Source organism: Eulemur rufifrons, chromosome 7 (genome assembly GCF_041146395.1).
Source record: "Eulemur rufifrons isolate Redbay chromosome 7, OSU_ERuf_1, whole genome shotgun sequence".
Taxonomy (NCBI): domain Eukaryota; kingdom Metazoa; phylum Chordata; class Mammalia; order Primates; family Lemuridae; genus Eulemur; species Eulemur rufifrons.
Window position 1 is genome coordinate 18,128,586 of NC_090989.1, and position 24,903 is coordinate 18,153,488.

General features: G+C 35.2%; 1 protein-coding gene across 2 annotated transcripts in view; it reads right to left on the minus strand.

The window, feature by feature from the left end:
- Window positions 1–2,332: 2,332 nt before the first annotated feature.
- Window positions 2,333–24,903, minus strand: part of GABPA (GA binding protein transcription factor subunit alpha) — a 34,638-nt gene continuing 12,067 nt past the window's right edge. For both annotated transcript variants that reach the window (XM_069472416.1, XM_069472415.1), the window contains exons 4-10: window positions 22,963–23,047; window positions 20,489–20,734; window positions 12,816–13,010; window positions 8,710–8,763; window positions 6,818–6,958; window positions 6,395–6,587; window positions 2,333–3,150 (exon numbers count right to left, since the gene is read on the minus strand). In XM_069472416.1, coding sequence (XP_069328517.1) covers window positions 2,922–3,150; window positions 6,395–6,587; window positions 6,818–6,958; window positions 8,710–8,763; window positions 12,816–13,010; window positions 20,489–20,734; window positions 22,963–23,047 — 1,143 coding nt within the window. In that variant the 3' untranslated portion in view covers window positions 2,333–2,921. The remainder of the gene's footprint in view (window positions 3,151–6,394; window positions 6,588–6,817; window positions 6,959–8,709; window positions 8,764–12,815; window positions 13,011–20,488; window positions 20,735–22,962; window positions 23,048–24,903) is intronic.

Genomic DNA, 24,903 nt, shown 5'->3' on the forward strand with positions numbered 1-24,903 from the left:
ATGGAAAACAAGTTTTAAAATAAAAGTGAACATTTCATTATTTTTGTCCTTATATGGTATAAAAGATGACCAATAATCTTATCTTCCTTCTTTTGAATATATGGTAAATTCTCCCATGAAAAATTTATTCATAAACACAGAGCAAAGAATGAATAGCATGAATTATATTTTCTTTCACATTTTTTTTTTTTTTTTTTTGAGACAGGGTCTCTCTCTGTTATCTGGGCTAGAGTGCAAGGGCATCATCACAGCTCACTTCAGCCTCCAACTCCTGGGCTCAAGCGATCCTCCTGTCTCAGCCTCCCAAGTAGCTGAGACTACAGGCTCGTGCCACCATGCCTGGTTATATTTTTGAAATTTTCTGTAGAGACGAGATCTTGCTACGTTCCCCAGGCTGGTCTCAAACTCCTGGCCTCAAGTGATCTTCCCACCTCTGCTTCCCAAAGTGCTAGGATTATGGGTGTGAGCCACCACTCCTGGCCGCAAGTTATATTTTACTATAAGAAAAAACTACCTGGCTTTCTGATTAACTGTAACCTTAATAAGGGCAACAGAAATATTTCATATATAACTTGAGACAAAGCAATGAACATTTCTTGAATCAACTGGAGAAATTAGTTACATTATTTTACCTATGTTATGGTGTACAGAATCATGGTAAGAGAGAGGTAAAGAAGAAAAAAAAGCATCTGATCATGTATGAGAACTGTGTCTGTTCAAAGGAAAAAAATGAATAAAATGTGGTTATCAAAAAAAGCATCTGGGAAATGCTTTAAGGAGAAAAACAATAGTTTGATTTTAAGGGTCTAAAAGAAATGTGTTCTTGCCTTAAAAACACACATATATATAATTGAAACATAAATAAGTCTGTCATCTTGGTTAGAACTTTAACATATGTCTTCCCCAAAGCATTTTATGTCTAAGTCAAGATTCTTAAGCTCTTGATAATATACCAGAAGAGTAGGCTATATTATTTTTTAAAATTGTAAGTGAATTGTTAAGTCCTTAGGCCATAAAAGGATTGTGCAAAACTTTCTGTTTAGCTGTTACCGGAAGCTAGAGCTTCCATATATTATTTCACATTTTTATTCTACTCAGACATCCTTGCAATCACAGTACCCAACTTGTACTAATAATTTGTTCGTATAAACAAGTAAAAATGGAAGTACAAATGATACTCTTCTTATATACCTACTGGAGAATCTCAAAGGGACCTGATATAGTAATAGAAATGAACTGCGAGTACATTTTGTAGTCTTACAGCACAGCTTTTAAAGTTTCGACATAAAGTTACCAGAAAAGGAGATCAGAGATCCCTTTCTCTTCTCTTCCTTGTTCCTAAGATCCCTGCCTCCTATGATTCCTTTCAAACCACCATTTAGTACTGGTAGCAGCGATTGCTAACAATGCCACCTTGCCTGTATTACCATGGCCCTTTTCTCCAGTTAGTCAAAAGCATTAGCCGAGCTCTTATAAAGCTGTTTTGGGGGATGGGATTAAAAGAAATGACAGAGAAGATGCATAAAGTAATATCTAAGATTCGACCTTCTGTCATAAGAGGATTAAAAGTTATTTGCCAGTCTCTCATATCATGATTTGTGCTTAACACCTTAAAACAAATAACAAAAAAACAAAAAAAAAAAAAGAAGGAAAAAAAGACAGCCATTTCTGTTTTGTGTTAGCTCGTGTAAAGAATTCCATATATAAGAATTATTAAATTTGAATTTTTCAAATAAGTTATTTAATAATTTTCATTCTGAATATCTTCATGCCTTCATATATGTGTGTATATAGGTATAAAATGATCAATTGGACATATGTATAGATATTTGTATACACACATGTAATATCCAAAAGGAAAAAATGGGAAGTTTTATTTTAAAGAGAAGACTGCCTATAGTAGAGATCAAATTTTCCTTTTAAAACTATTTGCAAGTAATCTATTAATGTCATGAAAGGTAAACTACTGCTGACTGATTTAAAGTCTTCATTTTATCAGAAACACAGGAATATATAAGCTGCTTTGCATAATAAACCGGCACTATAGGTTAATTAAAAAAAAAAAAAAAAAGGAAGCCATACCAAACCAAACCAAACTTTTATTTTCTGGCTGAGGTATACCTTTTCAGTTTTTTAAATCTCTGACAGGAAAAACAGAGATCATTTTAAAATTTTTGTAATAGCTGGTTTATTAGAATTAAATGCCTCTCTCAAAATAATTTAAATTCTTGGTCTGACATTATGGATAATCTATACAGAAAATCCTTAAAATTGGCTTGCGTTAAGCCAGATTTAAACCTGGATCTCCTTCTTCAGCACTGCTCTTTTGCCAGTCAACTTATCATTCTTCGCTTGCAAATACATAAATTACTTTAATAACCTGATACTCTTAGTTTAGTAATTAATATTATTATAATTTTATTAGATATGAACATTTTAGCTCTGCTTGATTAGATGAAACAGGCACACATGCTTTAGCTGAGAAATTCCATTTTCTGGTTCTATGTAAAGCAACATCTAAAGCAGCAGAGAGGGGAAACAGTTATATTTTCAAAAATAGTTATGCCAGACTGTTTCCTGGAGATACTTCATTTTTCATTTTCAGATGCTACTGGCTATTTTTGGTAGGGCTAGACATTAATACTGACCAGTTTAGCTTTCCTGACTGTTAAACTATTCCACAATGAACCTGCCTTCACGCTGCAGACATTGCGGTGATCCTTTAACGTACACATATTCTAAAATATATGCTCAAAGTAAAAAGATCCAAATTCACAAGAGTATGAAATATTTATAAAAAAACCATGCATCAGATTGTACAGTCTAGAAATAAAAGAAAATTTAAATTCAATAATAAAGGTAAGAGCCATACTTGCTCTAAATGTTTAAGAAAGACCTTGGAGTCCCAGAAGGTCCTGGGGTCAATTATCCTTTTCTGTTTGCAGAGCAGCAGTAGCTAGAGCTACTGCTGTGACTGGTTGGGCAATTCCATGGAGCTGCATCTTTGCAAGTTTCTTCTGTTCACATTCTGTGACCAAACGGTTCAACTCTGCTGCACTGTATCCAATAAGAGTCTTCAAGTCACAGACAAACTTGTATACAAATCTCTTGCCTTGAACTTTACAAATCATGTCCCCATCATAGTAATACCTTTAAAAAGAGAAAAACGCATTAGGACTGTATAAAAAATAAAGAATTCAGACTTCTTACAATATTTCACAGACTACTCCGTAAGCAGAAGCCTAGCAGAGTACTGCATCCTCAAGAATAGCAATTAACGTTGAAGTTACATAGAACATTTAATGTTACTATACCAGGAAATGCCAAAACAGTATTTAAGAAAATTTCAGTGCCCTGTACTCCAAAACCCTATACACTAAACTTTCAAAGCATATTTTCAACAATTATAATAAAACAATGATTTTAAAACGAACGTCATTATTTCAAAAAAATGTAAAACTTGGGGAGCAGCGGTAGAACCTACTAAGAGTAAGAGCCTTGGAATCAGAAAGCCAAGATTCAAAACCTAGCATCTTTGAGACCACAGGAAAGTCACATTTTCTCAAAGCTTTTATTCCTCATCTATAAAGTGAAGTTAAACACAATGCTTATCCTCATAGAACTGTTGAGGATTAAAAGTATAATCTTTGTAGAGTGCTCAGCACACAATGACTAGCACACAGTCCTCTATAAAATATAAGCTATGTTATTAAGAATCCATGTAAGAGGAAAAAATTTTTAATACACATTCTATGGAATGTCCACTTCTTTTCTGTCTTATATGAAATCTTGTATGATATAGTCACGCCTCCATCTTTAGTATTTCACCATGTAAAGGCTTTCCAAATTTCAGAGAAACTACCCAAGTCCAATAAGGAGCTTCAAAGGTGTAAGTAAAGGACTAGAAGGACACAGAGGGTAGGGAAAAACAGAAAGGGGTATTACAAAGAAACAATGTCTCTAAGCCTATATAAGCAAACTTGTGGAAATCACTCTAGAAGTCTAGTTTAGTGCTGCATTCTATAGAGACGGAAATAAATAGAGGTAGATTTATATTTCCTTTGGAAAACAGACTTTTTTTTTTTTTTTTATCACTATGCACTGCTAATTCCAACAACAAGAAAAAAAGAGGAAGTCAAGCTCCTTTCCGGGCTGGCAGATTGCAAAGTCCTTATTTTAAAATTGCACTGCCCATTGACAAGAATGGCACTGCCCATTTACATATTCCAGACATGAGTCTTATGTCAGTCCCAATATCCTATGTAAAGAACTCTTACAAATCAATAGGCAAAAAATTTTAAAAATAGGTGAGAGATTTGAATAGACATTTTCCTTTTTTCCCCATGTGTAAAGGTGTGGTTCACCTTTTACTTTCTTAATGACTTTTAATGAACAAAAGTTCTTAATTTAAAAGTAGCCCAATTTATCACTCTTTTTCTTTAGGATGACTCCTATTGATTCAGCTTAAATGTCTTTCCCCACCACCCAAAGTCTTGAAGGTATCTCTAGATGTTTTGCTATTTTACTTTTTTACATTAAAGCTACAAGCTACATGAAACTGATTTTTGGTATGGTATGAGCAAGGGGTCAAATTTTACTTTTCCCCCTGATTGATAGTCAATTATTCCAGCATTGCTGATTGAAAAGTAGATCTTTTCCTCATAATATTGTCTCCTTCATTTGGTTTCTTTAAATCAATTGCTTATTTATTCTTGGAGTGGTTTTTGGCTCCCTATTCCATGGTATGGAATCTACTTATCCTTGAGCAAATAGCATACTGTTTTCTTATTGTAGCTTTAGAGTCAGTCTCAATATCCTATGGAGCAAGCGTTTCCAATTTGCTAATCTTCAGGTGTCCTATCATGGTACTTTATATTCCCAAATAAATTTTACAATTACCTTGTCAAGTTCTATGAAAAAACTTACTCAGATTTTTATGGCTGCTGCATTGAAACTTAGATCAACCTGGGGAGAATTAACATTTTAATTATTAATTCTAACAATTTACCTGTAATGTTGAGGGGAATTAAATATATACAATCTGTATCAACACCCAAAAATGGCAGTTGTAATTGATTATATATGAAGAATCTCTACGTAGTTGGCAATGTGTTTGAGACTAAGTGATAAGCATACTGAAAATTAAAACATTTTAGTCAATTATGAACTCTAAGGAAAACAAAAGATCATTCAGGAAAAGAAAAATAATCATGGTAAACTATGTGACAGTACTTAAATGACCATAATACTGTAATCATGAATACTCACCTAACCAAATTGCCATATAATTATATTGGGACAAGGGGATGGAAAGAGAGAGAGAGAGAGAGTGTGTGTGGTGGTGAGAACTAAATCATAATGGCTCAGTGAAACTCATAGACAATAGCCAAATGAAACAAGAAGCAGTAAAAGCATGTTATTTAGAAATACAGAGGTAAACAGCTGAACTACTGTACTATATTTAATCTCCAAAGAAGTCAGACATAATTCCAATATATTCTTCTTCTCAGATACTTAAATGCACCTACTGAATTTCCATCACTGTAGAAAGCATAATTTTTAATTTCTGGCAAAAAAAATTCATATTACTTATGGGAAATTACAAATTTTTTTTTTAAGACAGGGTTTCACTCTACTGCCCAGGCTGGAGTGCAGTGGTATCATCATAGCTCACTGCAATCTCAAACTCCTGGGCTCAAGCAATCCTCCTCCCTCAGCCTCCTGAGTAGCTGGGACTACAAGCATGCGCCACCATGTCTGGCTAATTTTTAAATGTTTTGTAGAGACAAGGTCTTGCTATGTTGCTCAGGCTGGTCTTTATACACTTCTGGCCACAGGTGATCCTCCTGCCTCGGCCTCCCAAAGTGTTAGGATTACAGGTGTGAGCCACTGCACCCAGCCAGATAATTTTATTTTATTCCAATTTTATCAATGTAAAGGTTGAATATTCAGATTTAGGAAGGTTGTAAATGGAGAAAAAAATAGGAAAATGGGTCAATATTTTGCATCTACTTGTAAAAACAAAAGGTAGTATCTGCTTATTTATTAAAAACTTATACTCAATTCGCCCATGCAGATGACAACCTCTTTATTTGTTATACAAATGATAAAAACCTCAAAGATTAAACAGGTTGGTTTTGAATAGAGTATTATAACCTTTCAAATCAGATTAAAAAAATCAAATAATCTTAATATTTAAGAAAACTGTATGTACCTCAAAATTATTAAGATCTTTTTTAAAAGGTCTTTAACATCACAGATATGAAAATTTTAGTTTTTTATATATATGGAAAAAACCTTTATTAATATCATTACATAACAATGTTTACACCTAGAATAAGACGTTAGTTTTAGAAAGACTTGATATTAGAAAAAAAAAGTAATAAATACTTACCTTAATGCACGACTGAGTTTCTCATAGTTCATTGTAGGTTTATTTTTACGTTGTCCCCATTTTTGTGCAACCAGTTCAGGCTGATTTAGCTTAAACTCGCCTTCATCACCAACCCAAGAAATACAGTCTCGAGCATCCTTGTCGGTAAGAAGTTCTAGCAAAAATTGCCATAGTTGGATTTGGCCATTATTTCCTAAATTGACAGGAGGAATAAGCATTGGCTGTAGTGTTCCAGATTATCACAGGGCAGAGACAACACACAGGTCCCCTGGTTTAAATCTCACCCATGGGAAAAAACCAAATTTTTTCTTATTGTCTAATACTTTCAGAGGAGTAGCCTGTATTTACATTTTCATATAGTGAAATAAAACAATATATACCTAAGTCGACAAATTTTATAAATACAAGATAATGCAAAAATACCTGTCCTGTTCCCAGGTGAGCTTCTATCTTCTCCTGAGATCCTTGGAGCTCTCTGTACTTTAGCTGCCTTTGTACTACTATTTATAACTTTAATAGTACTTGGTGTAGCAGACTGAACTGATGCTGGAATAATCTGCACAGCTGTAAACACAGACAAGGGGAAAATTTTTTTTTTCTTCCAATACAAACAGTGAAAAAAAATTACTAAAAGACATTAAATGCAATCGGTTTAACTAATGCCCCTCCAATAACTCCAAGAAAAGATCTCATTAGGCCAGGTGTGGTGGCTCACACCCGTAACCCTAATACTTTGGGAGGCCGAAGGCAGGAGGATTGCTTGAGGCCAGGAGTTCAAGAAAAGACCTTATTACAAAAAAAGCCTTAATCCACAACAGTTTCGAACAAAATCACAAAAAAGTTCAGAGGATAAAGTATGATGTTTGCCTTATGGTTTGTGAATCCTAACTTAGTGAATTAGAGCTGGTATTCTTGTTTTGAAATAACTCAGTGGTGCATATACATTAGACAAAGTGAGTATTAAACAATTTGTTTTTAAAACATTTGCTCCTAAAAATGGTTTATCAAATATTGGAGAAAATGTGGACAAATGAGAACACACGTTCCACTACTGATGAGAGTACAAACTCATAACATCACTTTGAGAAAAACTTTGGCAATACCTAAAGGATAGAAATCCTATGATACTAAAACCAGAGAATCTTACCCCGTTCTTATAAACACTTAATAATATTCACAGCATTTTAAAAATACTAAACAGTGATAAAAATGAATGAAAGTGAGCTGCAATATCAACATGGGTAAGTCTCATAAGTGCTAAACAAAAAATTATAAATGGATATGTACACTATATTGCCATTTTATCCAAAATGTTTAAACATGTACAAAACAATGCTATAAAGTATTTATGGTTACTTAGTTGGTAAAAATATAAAATATGCAGGGAGTAATAAACATCAAATTCAGGATAATCATTTCTCTGATTCCCTCTGAGAGAGGAAAATGGGATCTGCAACAGGTAAACTTTATTTTTTTGAGACAGAGCCTTGCTCTGTTGTCTGGGTCAGAGTGCCGTGGCGTCAGCCTAGCTCACTGCAACCTCAAACTCCTGGGCTCAAGCAATCCTCCTGCCTCAGCCTCCCAAGTAGCTGGGACTACAGGTGCGCACCACCGCACTTGGCTAATTGTTTTCTATTTTTAGTAGATAGAGATGGGTCTCCCTCTTGCTGATGCAGGTCTCAAACTCCTGACCTCAAGCAATCCTCCCACCTTGGCCTCCCAGAGTGCTAGAATTACAGGCGTTAGCCACCATGTCCTGCCATTAAGCCTATTATATAAAGTTTTATTTCTTATGGTGTACATAGGTGTTAGTTATACTTTTTTTGTATATCTCAAATTCTTCATAAAATTTTTTTTTAAATTGTTTTCCTTGGCTGGGCAAGGTGGCTCATGCCTGTAATCCTAGCACTGTGGGAGGCCGAGGTGGGAGGATAGCTCAAGGTCAGGAGTTCGAGACCAGTCTGAGCAAGAGTGAGATCCCATCTCTACTAAAAAATAGAAATTATCTGGACAACTAAAAATATATAGAAAAAATTAGCTGGGCATGGTGGCACATGCCTGTAGTCCCAGCAACTCAGGAGGCTGAGTCAGAAGGATTGCTTGAGCCCAGGAGTTTGAGGTTGCTGTGAGCTAGGCTGATGCCACGGCACTCTAGCCAGGGCAAAAGAGCGAGACTCTGTCTCAAAAAAAAAAAAAAAAAAAAAAGAAAAGAAAAAAGTTTTTCTTTTTACTACTTTGCAGTATCAAGTTATCAAGTAGTAACTACTTTACTACTTATTGATAAATGGGCAAATGTTGTTGGCATGAATACTCACGTTGATCAATTGTAACTATTTCATTCATCTGTTGTTCTTGGCTTGCCAGTACATCTGAAAAACACACAAAAAATTTTTGTTTTCATTTAAAACCAGAAATACAAAGCCTAACCTAGTAAAACTAAACTTAATAAATCTGATCCTTTCAAAGGGAACTCCACAATTAAAACCAAACAAACAAAAAAGCAAGACATTAATTGAAACTTACTGGCATAAAAATACTTGATACTGACTTTATTTATAAGGAAAAGATATCTTTAAGAGAAGTATCACAGGGAAAGCTCCAATCTCTTTTAGTGTTCAGAAAAGTTATTCAGAGAACCATGGTCTTCTAAATTTCTATATCTAAATCAATTATCTATATAAAACCATGTAAAAAAATAAAAATCTTCAAGATCAGATTACAGAAATATACACCAAACAAATTATTTAGATGAACATTCTCTGCCAAAAAGGCCTCCCTGCCACGATCTCTTATAACATCCACTTTTGAATAAAACAGCTTTAACTTTATAACACTTCTACTTAAAGATAGCTAAATTTTCAATAAAATCGTACTGGTTCCAAATGTTACAATTAAACTAAATAATTTAACATGTCTACAAATGCAGCTCTCAACATAAAGATTATATTATAAAAGGTCCTAACATAAGCCTTTACAGAATCATTCATTACTCATCTATTGTTTTTCCCTGCTTAAATGTTACTCTTTACCTCTCAAACAAGACTTGCACAACCCAATCTCTATTACTTCAGCCTATTTTGTGTCCCTCAAAAATTGCATACTTCTCTCTTGAAATTGAAATTGTACCCTCCATCAGTCATTCTGGGTACTGAGTGAGTCCTGGAGCCTCTACTAAGAGTGCCTGGTCAGGATCCAGTTCCAGACACACAGAGATGGAAAAGGCTGGGGAAGTAAAAAGAGGTCCCAATCCTATCTATAAGATGGGAGCTTTCTTTGGGGGTCCTGAGTTTGGGGGCTTACTTATATGGGATTAGCTTCAGATAGATCTGGGTTCAAGTCTTAGCTCTATGGATTATTCAACCTCTCTGAGCATTAATTTCCTCATGTTTAAATGAGATACTTACACCTACCACTTCATGAGATTGTTGTGAATACTAAAGAAAAATGTTTTTAAGCAGCACAGTGCCTAAACAGTTAATTTTTCAGTAAACTAAAGATGTTATAGTTTTATCCAGACTCCTGATTCTGAGCATTCTCCCTCGAACTACTGTCTCTCTGGAAAAAAAAAAAAATACCCATAACTTATGATTATGGTAGATTCTCCTTAGAATTTCATAAAAGTTACTCAAAGAGGCAAAGTGCTATTGAAATGGAAATTGTTCCATTTGTGACTAAATGAATGGAGGTACCCTAGCTTCAAAAGAGACAAAAGAGGCTGGGGGAGGTAGCTCACACCTGTAATCTTAGCACTCTGGGAGGCTGAGGGGGGAGGATAATTTGAGCTCAGGAGCTCCAGAGCAGCCTCAGCTAAGAGTGAGACCCCGCCTCTACTAAAAATAGAAAAATTAGCCAGGCATGGTGGCGCATGGCTCATGTCCCAGCTACTCGGGAGGCTGAAGCAGCAGGATTGCTTGAGCCCAGGAGTTTGAGGTTGCTGTGAGCTAGGCTCATGCCATGGCACTCTACTCAGGGCCACAGAGTGAGACTCTGTCTCAAAAAAAAAAAAAAAAAAAAACCCACAAAAGAGAGCATCACCATCACACAGCACAGGCACAACCAACTTATAAAATTGGCTTCTACACCCTAATTCTCAGACTAGAGTTTGATCTGTTTCTTGGGAACTCTAACGAACACAGAAAGAGAGGATATTTTGAAAGCTTGGTCCTAAGACCATACAGGCACTCTGAATATCATAATCCTGAAGCCCCCCAAATCCTTGCCATGCACGAAGGAAGCAGAGTTCTAAGAGGCAAAGCCTTGGGGGGATATGGAGTCATTTTATGAAGAAACATCAGACACTAAAGGTATAAAGCAATTCCTTTTCCTAAAGAAAACCCTCAGCAAACTGAGACCTTTCTTTGACTTTGGTGACAGAAGACATATTCAAAGCAAGAAGTACAGTGTAGAACTGGTAGTACTGGAACATTTCCTAATCATCCTCCTCATGTATAGTAAGATACACAGTTGGTTAAGTTTCAAGATCAGGGGAACTGCAGACAGGCAGTGGCTTGGATGGATAAACCCAACACAAATATCTGAAGGAGCTCCACCTCTTCAGAACTGCTTCTCCTTGAGAGATCACTGAGGATGAACAGATAACAGATGCTAGGTTAATAACAGTTCTGTCCCAGGAATCAGTGCCTTTCAGAGACAGCTGCAAACTTCTCTCTAAAGGAGGAACCAGAGAGCTGGACTGTGCTCAAAGGACCCTGTTCTGGGAAGTGACACTTGTGAATTATAGAAAGTCTGCCAGAAATACCCTTACACATCAACCTGCCAGTCTCCACATTCAGAACTGAGCATTAGATTCCCAAATCAGACGGGATTTCCCAGCCAGAGCAGAGAGAGAATCATGGCTGGACAAGCAAGGAATTCCAAGAGACACTCATCTAGGCTGTGAGGCTTGTTGCTTTTGAAAACAAAGCAAAGTTCCAGAGCAGAGCTTTTCTGAGGATGACCCATTTTACTGCACAGAAATGGAAAGATATGCAAGACTCCTTTGATTTCTGTACTAGGAAAAGCCTATGAATGAACTTTAAAGTTTGAGAAGCACTTAGAGAACCAAAAGAGACAACCACACAAAGAGCTGACCTGGAGAGACTGGAAGAATCATGAATTTGGGAAAAATGAAACTATAGTCAAAGCACTATCCTTGCTGTACTGAGAATTCCCACAAAAAAAAGTTTCAATAAACATGACTCATATGTTAAGAACCTGAAACAATTCAAAATTTACCTTATTCATCTGAAAAACTCTGTAGAGAAGAAACCGAAGACAAACCTTCAACCAGGACATCAATTTATCTAATGAGAACTGAAACTGGAAATAAATCCTATAAATGCAATGAATGTATTATAGTATATCTTCTAGTGTCATAGATACTTTAAAAAATATATATCCAAGAGAATCCATACAAGAGTAAAACTATAGACATAAACAATGAAAAGCCTCTCTCCAGAGCTCATTTCTTATTCAACAGTACAGAAGTCATCTTGGATAAAAACTCTAAGCATTAAATGACTGTGGAAAATCCCTCCACCAGAGTTCTCCCTTTGTTGGGCACATAGTATAACAAAATGCTACTGCTTACATTTTCATCCACAACTGTTACAAAAGCAAAGTCAGAGTTTGTCCTAGTCACACATTCTGAAAAATGTATGGGTCTGGCTAGCATTTCTGATACACAAAACTGTGAGGGAATGGGTTGCCGCTATGATGTTTTAACAGATGCCTTAATAGTCACTGAAATAATTTGCATTTATTTGAGCTCTTTCTTCTTAGATAGGCAAGCAGTTCCTAATTTCCTTATATAGTTACTTAATTATAATAATAATATCTATGGAGCCTTACGAGTTATAAATGGAAACACTTCTAACCAGTGGCTTCCAATTCGAGATGGTAGTTGCACACTTACACTTCTTGCTTTCTTAAGATCTTATTCAATTGATAGTAAAGAAATTTTAAAAGATTTAAGCCATTAATAATGAAGATGATGGGAGAGAAGTCACCTGTGAACAAATGATCTTAAATTTCTAGAAGGTAAGCAGTAAATGGAAGAACTGACTGATGAAACAGAAGGCAACGATTAGAATATATAAGGAGGGCTAAGTGTAGAACACAATATCTGATTTAAGAACTGGGTTGGATACCAGCTCTGCCACTCCCAAGCTCTGTAACCTTGTGGGTCTTTCAAAGCCTTACTTTCCCATCTAAAAAATAAGCAAAGCAATGATTTATGGCATTACTATAGGAATTAAAAGAGCTAATACATATAGAGCTCTCAGCACAGCCTTACACTGTTAATGTTAATTATTGCTTAATAATTATTTGCTTATTAGTAATGAATTAAGATGAAAACAAAGTTACAAAGAAAATTAAGCTTAAGTTACAATGTAAATAAATAATAATTCCAATTTTATACATTTTCGAAGAAGCTCCAGATGACTCCAGAGAATTTCTCCTCGAGGGACCCGCTGAAAAAAATCTTCTTGGTTGAGACTACATAATTCTCTTCCAGAAATGTTGAGTGTGGTGAGGTCTATGTCAGTCATGCTGAATTCCTTCATTACCCAAACCACCCAATGCAGGACTTGGTCTGTGGACCACTGTATGGGATCTAGAAAGAAAAATATTATCTTTAGCTTATATGAATTTATAGTTAACTTGTCAATACAAACACATACACACAGACTTGTTTCCCCCAAGTAAGTGAAGTAAACTCATTATACGAAGGAAAAAGATTTTTATGCTGTATTTTCTCCTCAGTTCCTTTTTAATTTCTCAATCTACATTTCTGAGGGAGTTACTTAGTTCTACCTCAGTTAGTCTAGAGTTTTATCAAGAAAAACAAAATGCAAAATTGCTCTCCAGTGGACCAAATGAAAGAATAAAATATGTGATTATTTTTTGGAGAGAATGAAGTAAACCATCCAACTTTTAAAAAATTATTTTGAGGTTACATTGAAAAAATTATAAAGGGATTCTAGGGAGCTAGCGTTTTCCTCCCTTTTCCTTCCTTCCTGTAAAAAGCTGGTTGCTCTTACATTTATCCCTATGGGGGTACTTCCAATAAATAAATAAACATGCTAATTGCCTGTGTACTCAGCTGTCCCCCCTCACAAGACAGTAAGGTCTTCAATACAAGAACTGTGTCTTATAAACCATTCTATCTTCAGAACCTACCACAGTGCCTTGCACATACATCTGCTGAATCTACAAAAAGTATATCCGAATAATTTCCTTTTTCCTATCACTTTTTACTATCTAATTGAATTCACAAATGACAAAGATAGCCAACATGTATAAATATTACACATCACTGTAACACTGGCAGCTAATAGAACATTCTACCTGTGTAAGTTAATAAATGGCTAAATTAATTTTGGTAATGGTATTCTTACTTTAAGGAGATGATCTATTCAAATAGTATTGGTTACATACTCAATAAATGAATGCTACTTAATACGAACATTAAGTAAAAAAATAACATTTAGGTACTTATCAAGGGCCAATTTATAGTGAAATGAATCAAACATAAGCATATAGGATTGGCAGCCACAGAATTTTTAAAAAATTTTTCTACAAAGAAGGGAAGAAGATTCTAGGAAGACGGTGGCAAAGTTTTTAAATTTCTCTGAACAGACACATAAAAACAGAAAAAGCAACTACAAAGCAAAACCAAAAAGTCATGGAAGTTTACAATAAAACCAAGTGACAAGATACCTTCATGGACCCCAAATATACATGGGCAAAAACAAAGCAGTAACAGCCACAAGACATCCATGGTTTTAGCATCTGTGCAGGAAAAAGCAAAGGGAAGGAACGGAACATCTGACCTATTCTGAGCACAGGAAAATCTGAATAAAGCCAAGAAGCACGCACTGAAAGCCCAAAAGACCAAGGTGAAAGTAACAGCTAAAAAGTAGTTTTGCCCAATCCAACAGCAGCTGAGTGCAAGGGTCCATGGTAAGGCTTAAAGGGCTGGAACAGTGTAGCACAGTACCTGGGAGTTTTTCAAATTGCGCCAAGGACCACTCCTGGCAGACAGTGGCCCACTAAAAGGAGAAATTGGCAGAAGTAGAATCAAAAGTAAGTAGCACAGGGACACCAGGGAAAAGGAAAGAGAAGGCCCAGATAAAAGTCAGGTAAGGGCACAGATAGGAACTGAGAAAGTAAGCCACCCTATTTTTGAATACTACTTGAAAACAACAGAAGAGGGGGTTCTGTTAAGTTAGAAAAGCTATCCTGAACCACAACTCCTTTTGAAAGTCCCAGAAAGCTCACTTTACATAAAAATGAACAAAGAAGTATCAAGATCAAGAAAGTCAGGGAAAAATATAATTAGCTTGATTTGTCTTCTCAAATAATTAGGACTTCTGGTTTAACATAACATAATAGGCCATGCATGTTCTGCCTCTTTCCTCTAAGACTCTAGTAAAATGATAGTAAAGAAATTTTTAAAAGATGTAAAATCATAAGAACATGAGTAAAAAGTGACAGACATAGATGGGAGATTTCAACTAATTTTTTGAAGACAATAAGCAGGGTGGTAATCAATTTATCAGAGTAGGGGAAACTATGATCTAAAATGTCTGCCGAGGAGGATACCAATAAGTGAGAGAATTCCTGCCTGCAGAACTCCCTTTATTTGCTCAGGTCATAATGATTTCAGGTAGTAGGACAGGTTTAAAGCTGAAAATGAGGGGGCTGATTTAAAGTATATGGTGTGGTTAGAACGTCCAGGACGTCTTCATCATTGGGGGCCAGTTAAATGGGAGCATCCCACCCAAGTGGACACCAGGAGCTTTAAATGGGGAGAGACATGAAGCAAATACTGGGAGAACAATTCCCAGTAATAAAAGTCTACAAATTAAAAAGTGAGACCCTCTCCACCTCCTCCCCGCCCTGACTCCCTATCCATTTCCAGAATACAGCATTCACATATACATTAATCCCAAAAGCTCACTCCAATCTTCTACTCATGTTTGGCCAATTCTCCAGAGGAGTTGAAATAACCCAACAAAAAGATCTACACACAGTGACACATTTGAATATTTCTTAATGAAATGGCCAATACCTCATTTTACCAGTGGATAGTAAACAAATCCTTCAGAACTTCATACTAATTAAAGTTATTCACTCTTAAATGTGAACAGATGGGCAAGAATAACCAGATATTTGAGAGACTAAAAACAAACCATTGAACAAACCAACCCAGAAAAACAGAATACAGAAGCAGCAGAAATAATGCAATAACAAATTTTTAAAAGCTAAAAAAACACCCCACTATAATCAACATACTCAAGAAGTAAGAGAAACACAATATATATAATGGAAAATCAGAATGCTGTGGAAAGGACTCAAAGGAAAGGAAGTCGTTATAGCAAAGAGACACCTGCAACTGTATGTTTTTTGCAGCACAATTCACAATTGCAAAGATATGGAATTAACCTAAGTGTCCCAACAACTGAGGAGTGGATAAAGAAAGTGTATATATACACCATGGTATATTATTCAGTCGCAAAAATGAATGAAATAATGTCTTTTGCAGCAACTTGGATGGAACTGGAGGCCATTATCCTAAGTGAAGTAATACAGGAATGGAATACCATGTGTTCTCATGTGTAAGTAGGAGCTAAACAATGGGTGTGCAGGGGCATACTGAGTGGTACCATGGACACTGGAGACTCAGAAGGGGTGAGGGTGGGAGGCGTGAGGGAAGAAAACTACCCATAGGGTGTAATGTACACTGTTCAGGTGATGGCCACACTAAAAACCCAGACTTTGCCACTATACAATTCATCTATGCAACCAAAACCCACTTGTACCCCTAAATCTATCAAAAGAAAAAAGAAAAAACGGAAAAATCTTTCAGTATAAGAGTAACTAAAAGAGACAAGCATTACCAATACTAAAATAGTTATAATAAATAAAAGGCTATGTTTCTGGGATAAGAACGAACAGAACCATGGGAACAAATACAGAGGTTAAAAACGTGCTCATGTATATTGATGACCTATAGTGAGATACTAGCATTAACAGTATTGAAAATACACTGTAGGAGTCATCTTCATCCACGGGAAAAGGGTTGGTGACATGGAACAGGATAAATGTAGTTCCTCACATAACACGCCTGAATTAATTCCATACCGATTATATATCAAGAAACACTAATGGAATTTTGCATAAATAAAAAAAAAAGAATGTTATGGAAGGGAACAAACAAAAATAAAGAGCCCTTGCAAATTAAAAATAAAAATCAGGTAGGTTACACTATAAAGACAAGAAAATCTGGCAAAAAGTAGTACAAACAGACAAGGTGATGAAAAATCGGAAAGAAAAAAGATATAGAAGATCAACGTAGGAGATTCCACAGGAATTCCAGAAAAAAGAACACAGAAACAGAAGACAATCATCAAATTTAGGAAAAATGTCCTTACTGAAGACTACAATTGTCTAAATCAGCACTGTCCAACAGAAATATAACGCAGACCATTATGTAATTTTAAATTTTCTAGTAGCTACATTAAAATAGTAGGTGAAATTCATCTTAATATTTCATTTAACTTAATACATCCAAATGTTATTTCAACATGTAACATAAAAAATTAAAAATGTTTTACATTCTTTTTTAAAATATGGGATATTTTATACTTATAACACATCTCAATTCTGACCAGGCACATTTCAAGTGCTCACATGTGAACAGTGGCTACCATACTGGACAGACAGTGCAGGGGCAGACGGAAATTCTGCACTATAAACCATAAATCTACAATGAATGAAAAAGATCTACACTGTCACTAAACCAAGATAAATTCCAGAACAGAAGATCACAAAAGCTTCCAGAAAGAAAAAAAAAAACAAACCCAAAACCAGGATATACAAAGGAACTAGAATCAGAATGCCCCTGAACATCTCACGCTATAACATAATGGAACAAGGACATCAAAATTTTGAGGAAAAATAATTTCTCAACTTAACATTCTATACTTGAATTATCAACCAAAGAGAGAGCATGATAAAAACATTTTCAGATATGTAAAGATCAAAAAAAGAAAAAAAATTTACTTAGGTACCCTTTCTAGAGAACCTACACACGAGAATGAGAGAATATTGAGTAAAGAAGAGAATTAAAAACACAAGAAAAAGGAAAATATGAGATCCAGGAAAAGCAGGGATTCAGCACTAGAGATAAGTAAAAAATAAGGCAGTGCTATAGTAGATCTAGAAAAGACCCGATCCAGATCTACTTGAGCATCTTGGGAAAAACTGAATGACGGCACAAAACAGATTAATGGAAATGGGACAAAGCATATACTATACACTAAAATATAAGTCAATACTGAACCTTAGGAAAATTAAAAATTGTATAAATGCAATCATGGTCATACAATCATAAATACATACATACTCATAAGGTGCAAAATGCCTAACGATTTAAATAAAAGTTATACAACAGTATTAACAAAATGGGAAAAGGAAAGGTTTTATTTTATTCTATAGTAGAGAGAAGCATAAAGTAGCTATGACCAGTTAACCATGTTTAAATTTTGCACAGAATTAAGAAATTAGCAAAAGAACTACCCATAGGTACAGAAATAGAAACTTGAAACAACAGCTTCCTAAGAAAATATTAAACGTTTTTAAAACTTTCTATTAATAGTAGGTAACAATTTCATAGTAAAAAAGTCATCAATGATTTTTAAAGTCATCCTATACCTAAATAAATCTCAAGTGTTTCAAAAGAGCTTTATTTTAAGCAAATAACAGTCCTGGTAAGAACTCTGAGTCAGAGTTTATAATCTTGCTATCTATAATTCATTTATAAACTGCTTTTCACAGAAGATTCTGCTGAAGAGTTCTTGTTGAAAGTATAGCAAACTACGTAAAATATTGTTTCAAACTTTCTATGCTCTCCTCTTTCCTTCTCAGCATTTCTCCTCTCAAGAGATGACTGCCAACTAAGACAAAGGTCAAGTATGCCATCCTCACCAGCTTCCACATGTCAAAAATAAATAACTTAATCCTTTCAACCATCTTGTCTTTTTTCCTCTTGTATTTCTGAGGGATGGCTGTATCTCATCCTTCCAAGTGGGTTCTTTTATCTATTGTTAGGCTTCAGTTAACAACTCAACAAAGCCAAGACCATTTCATCTACAAATACACTCAGGTCACAACCAACTCTTGAACCATCAATATTATTTACGTTACCCCAGCACTCTTCCTCATCTGCTCCCCAAAAGTTTATATTCAATTTTCTCCATTTCTAAAATGTCTGTATCTTACAATTCTGCTTTGTCTCACCATTCTAGTTACTTTTGTCTAAATTTACCAAAGATCTTCTTATCACCAAATTTAACAGATACTACTCAGCATTATTTTGACTTTCTCAGCAGTGTCTTGACCATCCAAACTCTCCCCTCAATTTCAGTGATGCTATATACCGTTCTTATTTTCCTTTTATCTCTTCGGCTATTTCTTGTCTCCTTTCCTTTTCTCCAATCCTGAATGTTTACAAGGCCTAGAAATAGTGTTCTCTTCCATTTCTCACTCTCCATCAGAGACTAGATAGACTTTTAATGGCTTCAAATACAAAATCAGTGTGAATGAGTCTCATACAACATCTTTATCTCCAGCCCAAACCTGTATATCTGAAATCACTTTCTGGCTACCTCTAGTTGAACATATACTTTCACTTCAAAATCAAGTGTTATTAACACTTTCCCTTGAAAAACTTTCTCCTTGAAAACGCTTTCCCCTACCAGACTTCCCTACTATCCCAACTCGGCTTTCAAAGGCCGAGTTGCACCATGTGCACCACGATAAGCCCAGCATTTAACACAGTGCCTGGCATACGGTAGTGTTCATTAAACATGTAACGAAGATGCAACCAATTTTTATCAAGATTGTTGTTGCCTGAGTCACCAAGATCAAGCTTGAGAAGTCAGAACAATACTTGAATCTTCCCTCCTACCCTCATACAATCTGTCAATCTGCTCAGTCCCATTACTGTTTTTTTTTTTTTTTTAATATTTTTTTTTTTTTGAGACAGAGTGTCACTTTGTTGCCCTGGCTAGAGTGAGTGCCGTGGCGTCAGCCTAGCTCACAGCAACCTCAAACTCCTAGGCTTAAGCGATCCTACTGCCTCAGCCTCCCGAGTAGCTGGGACTACAGGCATGCGCCACCATGCCCGGCTAATTTTTTCTATATGTATTTTAGTTGTCCATATAATTTCTTTCTATTTTTTAGTAGAGACGGGGTCTCACTCTTGCTCAGGCTGGTCTCGAACTCCTGACCTTGAGCGATCCACCCGCCTCGGCCTCCCAGAGTGCTAGGATTACAGGCGTGAGCCACCGCGCCCGGCCCCATTACTGTTTTTATCCATTTCTTCCTTATTACTCCTAAAGAAATCACCTGGTCTAGGCTAATCTAGATATTTATCTAGTCACAACTACACGACTACAATAAATGCTCCTATGTTCCCTTCACCCAGTCTCTACCTGTTCCAACTTATGCCATATACCACTGCCACATTCATTTTTTCAATTATTACTTTCATCAATCAAAAACAGTTCTATAATGCTACAAAGTAACTCCTCATCCACTAAATCTTCTATTTATATGTACCCCCCCATCTAAGCTTTGCATATAACAATTCCTAACTGGAATATCCTTCTCTGCAACAGTTTCTTATCTATAATAAACTCTTCCCCAATTTCCCCCCAGGCCATTATAATCCCTTTGAGATTCCAATAGCATGCTGCTTCTATATGAGTTATTGACGGCTTAAAAACATGTTATCTTTTATGGCAATTATCTTCACTTTCTTCAATTATATTGGAACACCCTAAGAACAGACTTTTTTTTTTTTTTTTTAAATATTTCTTTGTATTTTCAGCAACCAGGACAGTATTTGTCCATCATATGGGGTTAAATGTGTGTTACAATTGGAGAGACTAGGGGAGGATACAGAAAAATAACATTCTTCCTAAAAATTCTATATTCAAAATAGAATATAACTTACCCTAGTGTCTTCTATGTCAAGCTTAATTCGCATTATTCTACCTAACATATAATTACGTATTTTATTACCATAGGGTATCCCAAGGCGTTCTTGTTCTTTCCTATAACCTTCCAGTGCAGCAGCCCATCTTGTCACTTGTTCTGAGGTTTCATCTGAAATGGTTGTGATGTGCTTTGTGCCATCAAGAGTTATGACTTGAGTTTCCTCAACAAGATGTGCTTCTGATTCAGCATGGTGGGCATCTGGATCAATAACTACTTCAACGGTGTCCGCAGGTTTAACAATTTCAAGGATGTTAAGCTTTGGCTCAATTCCTTAACGGTGGAAAAAAAAAATTATAAATCTAAATGAAAACACAAAAGTCACCACCCCCAAAAAATTTAGTTTATATGTTCCGAAATAGTAGAGAAAAACTACCTCTTAAAATATTTTTAGCACTATGTACAGAGACTTTAACAGATCTCTGTTAAGAATAAATACACTTCAACGGAACTTTTGTAGTAACAGATTTGTGTCAATGTTAATTTCCTGATTTTAGTAATTGTACTGTGATTGGATAAAGAATCCTCATTTTTAGGGAAATATGTACACTGATATATTTAGGGATAGAAGGCGATCATGTCTGCAACTTATCCTTAAGCAGTTCAAAAAATAATGTATGTGTAGGGCTAGAATAAAGCAAATGTAATAAAAATTAACATTTGGGGAACCTGGGTGTGAAGAACAGCCAGAAATTATTCTACTAGCAACTTTTCTAGAAGTCTAAAATAATTTTTTAAAAAAATAACACACCCACAACAAACCCTACCTACAAACATCACTAGAAAAAAAAGTACCAGGTCTTACCCCAATAAAATTTTAAAAACAAATAAAAATTACCAATATGGAACAGAAAATAAAAACTAGACTAGGGAAGAGTATAAATGTGTAGCTACCCATAATCAGGATTTTAAAAATCCTTCTAGATAAATTAAAATTATTTACTGACTGAGCTTTTCTTTTTAAAGGACTAAGTACATGTGTTAAAAATGATGCCAAGTTTGTTAAATTAATGATATCATTAAATTCTGATTTTCACTTTCAACTGAATGAGAAAAAACTCAGATCCTAAAGATATTGAAATCACAGTATAAAGGTGTTAAGAACTATAATTCCTACCGACAAAATAAAAATAAAGATGAGGTAAATGATTTACCTCAATGTCTCTTCATTCAAAATTAAAACATTTGAACCAGGGAGTCAGAAATTGTCATTAAGCTAAGAAATTATGCCATAAAAGCAGTTATTTTATTTAGTAATGTCTACACAACTCTCTATGATATACTATTATTTATCTATTCCAAATAGAATAAACTAGCCCTTCATGAAATAATCTCATATACTAATGTTAAAATGACAGCTCTAAGAAACTATTGTTATAAAATATTTACTGTTGCTTACTAGATCTGTTACAATCTATATCAAAATTTAAAGCACATTTGAAAGAAAAAGTAAAGCTCAATTTCAATCTTCTGTGAAAACCAGTATTATTAGAAATTGTACTATCATTCATTAGGTGATATAATCACTTTTTCAAATATACATAAAAATAATCAGAATTTTAAAAAAATATTTTCTTAAGATCTATTCCCTAATCCTTCATACAAATTTCCTACTTTTATGGTTTCAAGTAAACTCTTTTTAAACACACTTGTACCAAGAGGTCACTAGGCTTTTAAAGATAAAAACAACAAATTTCTTTCCTATTCTCAACAATCAATCTTGGAGAATTAGGGATCAGAAATGGATAACCACCATTTTCAGCATCTGAACAAAACTTTGGTTTGTGAAACATAATTGTGAGTAATATAATATGTTCAGAGACTAAATCATTCTAAAACTCTTGTTACAAATCACAAGCCACATTTAAAAAAACTAAAGTTCAATCTATTCAAAATAGTTTTTCCTATTAGTAAAATATTGTGATTGATACGGCTGAGTAGGTGATTCCACATCTGTTGCACATTCCTCCCTGTGCTACACTGTAGAGACTGGATTTCCTTGCAGCTAGGATTCCAGATGTGATTTAGGCTCTCAGAATCACTGGCATAAGCCTTCTATTTGAAAATGAGTTAAGAGGGGCCAAGCAGACAGGACATCCATTTTTTGACTAGTGCATATCACTGTAAAGGCAGCATCGGTTCCAAGCTGACAGCTACAGTGGTAGCTTCCAGCTGTGGTTATTTTCCAGATCGTGGCAGGGCAGCAGCTTCCATTGCAGTCCAGTTCTGCAGTGTAGCTGAGGCATTCTTAGGAAGCCTGCTAGAATCTGTTATTCTAGCCCTCTCTGTGATTCTGCTGTGTACTACTGTATATTATCTATTATATATAATACTGTATAATATATCCCTTTATGATTAAACTGGGTGAGATATGTTATACTCTCTGCTTCACCCTGTCAGAAACACCAACTAAACCAAAAGAACAAGTATTTGGCTACACAATCACATTAAGTAATTTAGACAACCATCTAATACACCAAAAACTTATAAAAGTTCCTTACCTTGGTAGGAAATTACCTGTACACTAAGCTGTACAGTTCCATCTGTCTTTACTCCTTGGTCAAATAAACTTCTTTCTGGATCCAGCTAAATGAACATGGAGAAAATGAATATAATTATTTTAGCTCAATCATTAAAGTCCTTGTCCCTGGCTTAGCACAAATGGATGTACCAAACAGGACTTAATTACTGAGCATACTAATTAAATTATAAGAACAAATTACCCAAATTGTCATATCATTTAATTTTTTGCCAAAATTTAAAATATTTTAATCACTGAGGTAGTAATCAAGGACAGCATAAACCACCAAATTTATTTTAAGTGCAGTCTTCTCTAGCTCTGGAGTCTAGTTTGTGATCTTAAATAATGCCAAAGCCAATTATTTATTCGGTAAATGAATTTAAAGTGAAGATAATGCTACGTCTGTCATGAATAAGCAAGAGTGTTTAACTACTGGTGACAATTTATCTAAATATGTTAATATATTATCATATCACCCTTGTAACCAATGTTATATATTGAAGATCAGGGTTTACTCTAAATCTGATCACAATGTTAATAAAATTAAAGGAGTTATGATCTTACTTCTTGACCTAGTTATGAATATCTTTAATCATAATTCTAGCTCATATTTCAGTATTAGTGCTTTTTTCCTTCAAATATCCTTACAATGAATGCATTTCAAACAATAGCAAATTGATAATAAAAATTAATTCTGACTTTGAGACACTTTCTGTCACCAGCTTAAAAACAGGTTCCATTATAATTATCTTGAATAATATATATCTGTGTCTGCATATCCTATAGCTTCAGGTGCAAAACTCGTCCCACTCTGATTCCCAAGAATTCAACTGATAACTGTAGTCATGGTACGAACACATGGCTTAAGTGACTATGTGTCTAACTTGAACAGGAATAAGACAAACTGTGTGACTCTGTAGACAGATTGTTTAAACATGGCAGTTTCAGTTCTTAATGTAACAATCTTTGCTTGACATTTTGTTAAAAATTCTCCTAACATCAAGTTTTTTCTCCTTGTCTAGTAGACACTGGTATTACCCACTAGAAGCTATGGCAGGTGTACTGTGGAAGTAAGCTCTCAGGTACTGAATACAATAGCTAGTTTACTAAGAACTGACATAGGACAAAACTCAGCCACAGTATTTGACCTTGTGGCATATGCTTCAAAAAAGTGCAATTTAGCCGTTGTTCTATCAGCTTTTGCATCAGCATACTTCTGAAAATACAAAAGCATTACCACAGCAGCAAGCATTTTGCACTAACTGACGTGGAGAACAGAAGTTGTCATCCTCATATCCTTTTTGAGAAGAAAAGGGATAGGGAATAATGCAATAATGCCCTTAGATCCAAAGCTAGCTCTGAATTCTGTGACACTATGAATTACACACATTTTCATTTATCCAACTAATATTTATTGAGAACCTATGACAGGCTGGGTACTTTGTAGGCCATACTTTCATTTTGGATAAGTCAGGTATTATAAAGGGAAGTAACAAATGTTAGAGCTTGCTGGAATGTGAAGTCCATACGCAGGTGAGAAAGATTTCTCAAAGCTTAGAATAGAAAGAAGCACAGAGTTTATTTTACTCCTTTTTTTGAAGAAAAGGAGGGCACAGCACCGGAAATAAGAGAGGTGCTGGTGAGAACTGAAGTGGGTAGCTCGCACCCCTACTGTCTGCTCAGAGCTCTTTTAGGCTGAGAAAATGAAACTCTTAGAGATAACAAGTTAGACCACAGGTGTTTAATTAAACAAAGGGCAATTGTGTTATAAGTTTCCTCTTCAAAGGGGCAATTATGTTCTGTGAGTTTATTTCTCTTTGTGTTAGATATTAATAGTTTATTAGTAAGACCACCTTTCAGAGCTGAAAGACGACTAAGAGATCAAGTCAAGATTCCCCTTTAGGCCGGGCGCGGTGGCTCA